At 36.1% G+C, this 8,331-nt stretch overlaps 1 protein-coding gene across 1 annotated transcript; it reads left to right on the top strand.

The window, feature by feature from the left end:
* Positions 1–7,361: 7,361 nt before the first annotated feature.
* Positions 7,362–7,796, top strand: LOC106878907 (uncharacterized). Its single transcript, XM_014928255.1, has one exon. The coding sequence runs from the start codon at positions 7,362–7,364 to the stop codon at positions 7,794–7,796; it is 435 nt and encodes a 144-aa protein (XP_014783741.1).
* The last annotated feature ends 535 nt before the right edge of the window (positions 7,797–8,331 follow it).

The raw sequence follows: 8,331 nt of genomic DNA, 5'->3' as shown, positions 1-8,331 counted from the left end.
GCCAGGCGAATGCTTAGTGGTATTCCGTCTGTCTTTACATTCTGAGTTCAAATTCTGCCGAGGTCGATTTTGCTTTTCATCCTTTCGGTCGACAAATTAAGCACCATTTATATACTGGGGTCGATCTAGTCGCCTGCCCCCACGCCAAATTTCAGGCCATGTGGCTAGAGTAGAAAAGATTATTTTAGAGCCTTTTACGATAAATAGCTAAATAGCCGATGGAGGGTATTTGAGAGAAAAACCTTAAAATTCCTTTTGACATCGTATCTGAAGCACCAAAACGTCTCTGGTGTTATGCTTTTGCTTGAACGTTTCTTGTTTTAGGCAGCTATTTTTGTTCATGTCATTTTATCTCTTAATGGGTTCTTTTCTCGAAGTTCTTCATGGTATTCTTTTCTGGGATTCTCCATTCAAGTTATTTCGTCGTATTTACCTCTCTTAGTCGTCGCAGTTAATCAGTTCAACATCCATGACTTCTTTGAGTATTTGCTAGATTTCTCTTTGATAGGTAGACAACAACGAGGTTGTCATGACAAAAGCTTTTATTTTGTTTTCCTTTTTTTATTATCATACAAATCACTGATCTGCTAAGTTTAACAACTACGTTTGACGTTCTCCAGCTTCATGTAATTTGTTTTTTCCCCGGATCCTTTGTCCAGCTTTCAACATTTAGAGACCAGAGGCCGTTTTTTGCTTATGATTGGTAAAAATAAATGTATTAATACTACTGGTAAGAGTATTTATGAATGTGACTCATAGTTCCTAACGTTCCTTCATTATTTTTATTTTCGGAAGAAAGTCATTTTGCTTTCACTTCCACGCGGCAAGAATTAATAAGACAAGAAAAGTATTCCAGTTTCGTCTTGTCGATTTTATCTTTTTACAGTTCTACAAATTTTTGGCAACTACAAATATTTTATCTGTTTTACATCCGCGTGACGCTTTTCCTCGGCACCTTTTTCTATCATTCTCTCTCTTTTTTCTTTTTCTCATTCTTTACATGTGCCGTCTCATTCTATAATTTGTTGCTTCAAGACTTCAGTTTTGTTCGATGATGAATGTTGTTTAAATGTGAAGTGAGAACAGTTGTTGTAGTTACAGAAAATTTGTCGAAGCATAAAAGTATAGAAGATAAAAAAGACTACTAACAGGAATACTTTCCTTCTTGCCTAGCTGATTGCTGTTTCATGAAAATGAAAGTGGATGTCTTTTTTCTAGAAAATGAAATTATGAAGGAATCTAAGACACTTATTCACACTCATGAATATTCTCACATACAATCAAATTGTTCGCATTTTTTTTCACATCCCGAATGGAAAATGGTCTGCAACTCTTAAGTGCTGAAAGTTCACCTTAGGAACCGAGGTAAAACATCACACTGGATTCAAAATTGCAAGTGTTGCAGCAAATGGAACCTGGTGAGTGTTAGGCGTATGAGAGTAAATCTTGGCATATCAAAGATTAGAAGCATCATGAAAAATGAAGGCAAAATATAAGTTTCTTCTCTGTAACTCCACTATTTTCAGCAAAAGTGATTTGTTCAAAGAGTAAATATTTGGAAAACAACAATAGCACTAATTACTATAATCATAATAATTCTTTTCCCTATAGGCGCAAGGTCTGAAACATTGTGGAAGAGATCACACGATTACATCGACTCCAGCACTCAACTGGTACTTAGTTTATCGAATCTGAATGGATGAAAAGCAAAGTCGACCTGGATAGCATTTAAATTCAGAACATAAACCCGGAAGAAATGCCACTAAGACTTTTGTCCGGTGCTCTAGCAATTCTGCCTATTCGCTACCTTTGAGAGTTAGAAATTAGAATTCGTTTAGAAAGAACAGGTTGGCAGGCGACGACTATTGACAGGTGCTGTCCCACTATCTCTCAATACGGGGTGTTTTGTCTGCTGCGTTCCCACTCTAAGTCGGATTGAACCTCCTTAGACAACATGGTCCTGATGAGCTCCCTCGTCAGCACCATACTGATGCCGAGTCTAGCGTGGAAGCTGATTACCATAGAAGACTGATTGCTAGGATTCCCATTCTCAAATTGACCTACCAACCAAACCTCCGATTAACTGGATTACAGGAGCACGTTGCAATTCCTAGAATAATAATAATAATAATAATAATAATAATAATAATAATAATAATAATTCACAACAAGACCGGTTGGCTTTGTAGATTCAAACGTTCAAATAGTTATATCTATATATGGAGCTGCAAACACAGATATCTAGGCAGCCAAACAATATCCAAAGAATCTTAAGAGTATTCTTGATTATGGCATATAACTTTTCTGTAAAAAACTATTTTTCATTACTTTTATGGCCTGAGAAGTCAAAAAGGCTTCTGGGGTCAAGGCGAAGAAAAGACTGTTTCACACTGTTACTTCGTAATTATACTTTAAAAAGCCCCGAGCTGACAAGATGAAGCCAATGCATATTTATTATTGTGAAATACTGCGGCCAATGACGGAATATCAAAACTGCATCTATTTGTGATCTTAAAATCAATCGCGTAACATTCAATATAATGAGTTCCTTTTTCATTAATTCTTTATTTATACTTGTACATTATATAATCCTTAAGCTTAATGTCAGTAGCCATCCCGTAGTTTATTAAAAAATACAAAAATTCATGTATAGAGCTGTGCGCTTCACAGTTCCAGTGACACGGTGTTTGGCTATTGTGCGCATGCTCATATGTCCGAGATAGGAAGCTGCACACTAGGGAGGGAGAGCACTGTCGTTCACGCAGTGCCGACCCTGGTGTGCTGGTGAAAGGTCTTGTTTCTTTTTGACTCCGTGTTTGTTGTGCTTAAAAACATGTTTATATTCTTGAATGTAATAAAGTGTAGAATCAGATTATTATCCTGCTTCCAGCTACAATGTTGCCACCAGGTTTGAAAAATAGGGCAGATCCCCCCCCCCTTATTTTGTGATTTAGGGGGGATTTTTGAAAAATAGGTGGAAATTCGCGGTGGTGTTCAGTGAACAAATTAAACACACTACTTAGCAATGGCTAAAACGCGAACCGATCAAGTTGATGTATAAAATTTTCTTTTTATATGTTCGTTTCCTTTTACACAATATTAAAACAACGGCTAAAAATTTTCTGAAGCAGCACCCCAACTAATTTTACCTACCAGCCGCCACTGGCGACTGCTGTAGTACCTCAGAGACTTCTGAACATATTTTGCTACTGCGAGTTACTTCATGAGAGAAGACTAAAATTACGCAATGTTTGGACTGTGCGACAGCAAGTTTCTATATTTTTCAGTCATTTGTGATCATTAACATCTTTACTTGTGTATATATCACTGTTAAATTTGCCTGCTAAAATTGTATCTCTATTTTTACTTTATCATAATGGTCCTGCTTAACGCTGTGTTTTTAAGAACGAATCTAGAATGCTAGCTGAGGTATTACTCTTCTACGATTGATCTAATTACTAACTCTTCACATCACTCTTCTCGCGTTTCCGTTAGAAACGATGACCCAATGGTACCGACTAATATCCTTCCCTCAAAATAACTATCATTATACCTAATCAGAAACAGTAATTATTATGGTTGTTTTGTTGTTATTGCCGTCATTGTTGTTGTAAATCGCCATAACAAGACATGTTAGGGCTCTTGCTTGGATTTACAATTTACGAAATTTTTATGACAATTCGATGTCTTTTTCTCCGTCATATTGTAGACCTGCAACATAAAATGATATTCCTGTAATTTTGTCCCTGTATTGGAGTGGGGACGGGAACAAAAATTATTTCTTTATAAATTTTTCTCGTACATATTAATCAAAATAGCCATGAGACATAGAAACAGTATTCTTTAAAAAAAAATGAAGCTGAAGACAACTAGAAAGAAAATAAACAGAAAAAAACGAAATCATACAAAAATATTTTACAGTAACATAACACATACGCACTCACTGACACACACACACACACACTTATAAATTAATAACATTTCAACGGACAATGGCACTGTCGTAAACAATGCAAGCAATAAGTTTAAAAACATCAACAATAACAGACATACATACATTTTGCAAAACTAAAATATAAAATTACTTTCATAGAAGCACAGTTTTTGGCAACATTACTTATCACAAGTAGATTTCTGGATATAGATCGAATCCAATCAGTGGCGGTGTGAGAGCAGTGTGTCACAAAAGAATTTATCATCTTACTTGAGAAATTTGCTTAAGAACAAGCAAAGAAGCAAATAACAAATTTACTCTTCAAAAAGCATTTAGTCTGCCTTCAAAATAGCAACCAAAGAAAGCCCTGTCCGTTGTAAAGTACTCTATTTATGTGAGATGAGTCTCGTAGTGTAGTTTTCTGCATGTAGTGTATATCAGAAATCTTGGGGGTTTGGTCGTGTATTCTGTTGCATATTTTAAACAATTGCTAAGAGGTTGTTTCCGATTGAACTATTACACTACAGCTCTCTGTACTTCCAGATTTATAGCATGGTGAATTCCTGCATTTCTTTTCTAGATCTATTATTGTCTACCGAGGGTGATTCATCAGTAGTTTGACACTTCCTTTCCATGTTATTTTTTTTAAATAAAATATATGGTTGATTACCAACATGGACTTGTGGTTTGGCTGTTGCACTAACGATCATGAGATCGTGGTTTCAATTCCTAGACCGAGTGGTGCTTTGTGTTCTTGAGAAAACACTTCATCTCACATTGCTCAGTGATCACTTCGACACCCGACGCGTGGTGCACCGTGAACCTATTCAGACAACCTCGATTTGATAGAAGGATTGCGCTAATGTACGACACATACATTTGTTCACTATAAACAAATCATTTGTGCAGGTCGTTCAACAAAAAACCGAATACTCATTCGTCGTCTTCTACGGGAGATTTCATCATTATTATTTGAAGTTGTAGTATTAGTATCATTGTTTTATTCTGTTACTTGTTTCGCTTGTACTAGAGCATCACCTTTTAGGGTCGGTGAATCAAATCGACCACAGTGCTTACTTTATGGTACTTATTACATTGGTTTCATTTGCATAAACAACAGCGAGTTATACTTATTTGCTACTCTATAGTGCATTTAGACTATCGCTGTCATAGACCACTGTCATAATAGGGACAATAGCTCCAGATCAAGACTCTTATAATCCAGCTCTCATGGGATATCTCACGGGGGATGTTGCAGTAGTAATATTTATTAGTAGCTGCATTTGGAGGAATGAGAGAATTAGTTGTGGCAATCATTTATTTTTAACCCTGTTTCTAAAGCTGAAACGATCTATTAGCAAATCTTGACAATTACTTTGATTGCTTAAATCTATTTTTGACTCAAATTTTGACACAATATCTTAATTTAACTAAAAGCAAAAAAAAAATAGTTATAAGGAGAGTGGACAAGCTCACTCTTAGAAGAGAGGAAAGTGGAGAATAAATGTAGAACAGACAGGAAGACAAGTGGGTGTTACAGTGTTGTAACCTGTCACAAGATTTGTCATAAAATATTTCCAAATTTTGCCAGATAACAGATTTACCCTTTGATATGCAAGCACATAAAACTATAAATTTCTTGTATGCCAGTAAATTACAAGTCGTTGAATTTCTTAGTTGGTGTTATGAAGGTGACGGCTGGAGAAAGTTATAGAAAATATGAAAAGAAGTATGAATTGTCGAGCTAGAAATAGAGATGCCCATTTTAGAGCTGGTATTGGTCTTATCTTTTTACATCAATAAAGACTGGGTTATCAGGTTTTCTTGTTTCCCATTCTTGACAATAATGTACATATTTTCATCACTAGTTCTTCCATTTACTTGTAGGTGGACAGTGTACGATTAAAACCAGTTTCTTTTTTATGTGTCAGTGACGAAAGAGCATTGCGGGTGATAGGTGCTGACCATCTTGACTGATAGAGTCGTTGTAAAAATAGTTATTGTAATCTTTGTCATTATCAACATAATGTTTCTTTTTATCCAGTTTAATCGTCTTTCTCATCACTGTCATCATAATTCGTCGCACACTTTAGCTTAGTATTAACTCACTCTACTCAGCAGTGATTGGTTTTCATCAGGCATTGTTAGATTTATGTAGACATGATGTGATGTACCTGTCAAGTAGCAAAGCTGTAACGCTAATCCTTCACTGCCAAACTAACCAAGCCTAATCCCTCACCACTTAGATGTCTTATACTTTTACACTGTTCTGACGTATCACAGAGAGGGAAACAGATTACATAGAATGAAAAAGAAATTACATACGAAGAAATACATTTTAGCAATACCTCACATATTAAAGAAATATATGTTCAAGTCACTCTGCAAAATATTATGCCCAATTGACGCTATATTTATATTTACTGCAAGATCTAAAAGGAGTACTCTTTGTTACTGAGACGAGCGCGTGCATGTGTGTGTAAAATTAAATATTGGTTTCAAATTTCGACGTAAAGCCAACAATTTCGGAGGAGGGGTAAGTCGATTATATCGATCCCAATGTTCAAATGATACCTATTTTATCGATGAAAGGTGATGTCGAACATAGAACGCAACGCCTTTTGTCTCCTTATATATAATTAAATATTAGAAAGTTTAGCTGAGAGAAATAAAAGAATACAAAATTTTCCTTCTATTTTTGCCACGTATTAGAAAAAGTGGGAGGTCTTTTGACAAGCTGTTTCATAGCTGGCTGCCTGCACCTCAGAAAAAATGCACTCAGTTTTTTCTCCAATGAATAGTAGAGAATATTCAGCTTCTATATAAATCAGTCATTAATTAGGCTATCACCATAGTGAATAGCTGCAAAAGTATATGCATGTGTGTGCATGTTGGTATCAGCAAAATGGTGGAAAAGTCTTTAATACCATGAAAGTATGTTATAATATATTTAGACATTTTGGCGGTGCTTTATTTTGGAGCTCTTATAAGTGGGTATATAAATGATGCATTCTTCCAAATTGCTGGCTTCTATAAAGAGGACTGTTGTGCCGAAGACATCTTTATTGAATGTTAGGTTCGAGATTCTCCTACTGACGCTCTTTACAAGTTTTTAGACACTATAGACGGATCAAAGGAGGCTCTGTTGATGTGCACACCCTTTCGTTTGGTTTGTAGTCTAAATCAGAAGACAGAGGCAGGACACTCACGTGTGGGTTACGGTGAGTGCCCAGTGAACGGTCAAGTCAACACCGAAACCGAAGTCTACGAAGCAGAAGTAGTGTTGTGTCCACTAATGCCAATGGAATGGCACATAGACAAATGTGACGGGGCGATGAACTTTAAGGCCAGGCTAAGTAATCACAAATCCCCTTTTAGAATCTATATAGTAATTAAAAAATAAAGCAGTGCATGTTTCCAACGTATTATGGATGACTCTGTGAGTAAATACAAGCTGCGAGATACGTTCACATTCATTGACAATCTAACTATATGTAGGAAAGATCAAAATGACCACGATAAGAACTTAGAAAAATTTGAAATAGCAGCAAAAAGTGAGGGTCTCACCATGAATGAAGAAAAATGCGTTTACTCGACAATTCATGACTCTCTTGTATACCGTATCTCGCACAATACCCTCAGTCTTGACTCAGAATGGCTTGTTCCACTCCTCATTTTTCTTACACCAACCGACCAGGAATCCTTAAAACGAATAGTCGCTATGTTTTCTTATGCTAAGTGTGTCTCCAAATTTTCTGACAAAATATATCCTCTCAATAACGTATCGAAATTTCTTCTAAGCAGCCAACAAGTAAAATCATTTGAGTCATTGAAGATAGAACTAGCTAATGCTGCCATTTAAATAGTAGACGAGAATATTCCATTTACTGTTGAGACGGATGCGTCGGATTTTGCTATATCTGCAACACTAAATCAAGATGGAAGACCAGTCGCATTCCATTCTCGCATGTTACAAGGTAGCGAACAGTACCACTCCTCTGTTGAAAAGGAAGCCCATGTAATTATCGAATCAATTCATCATTGGAGAAACTTTCTTCTAGGTAGACATTTCACATTAATTACTTATTAACGTTCTATTACATTCATGTATAATTATAAAGAGACGAGCAAAATTAAAAATGATAAAATTATGAGATGGCGCATTGCGTCATCTCCATACTCATATGATATTCACTATCACCCAGGATCCAGCAACATCACTCCAGATGCATTCACTAAGGTACACTGTTTAGCAATCAGTTCACATTCACTTTGTGTGTTACATGCAGCACTGTACCATTCTGGTGTAATACGCCTTCACTATTTCGTCCGCAGTAGAAATCTTCCATGCTCGTTGGAGAACTTGAAACAAATTTATAGGAATTGCTCTATATGTC

Source organism: Octopus bimaculoides, chromosome 8 (assembly GCF_001194135.2).
Source record: "Octopus bimaculoides isolate UCB-OBI-ISO-001 chromosome 8, ASM119413v2, whole genome shotgun sequence".
Taxonomy (NCBI): domain Eukaryota; kingdom Metazoa; phylum Mollusca; class Cephalopoda; order Octopoda; family Octopodidae; genus Octopus; species Octopus bimaculoides.
The sequence above is the reverse complement of the archived record's forward strand: the minus strand, read 5'-3'. Positions and strand labels throughout refer to the sequence as shown.

What these genes read in the sequence shown, in the direction of transcription:
- LOC106878907 (XM_014928255.1), top strand. Translation starts at nt 7,362, where the DNA reads ATGGATGACTCTGTGAGTAAATACAAGCTGCGAGATACGTTCACATTC.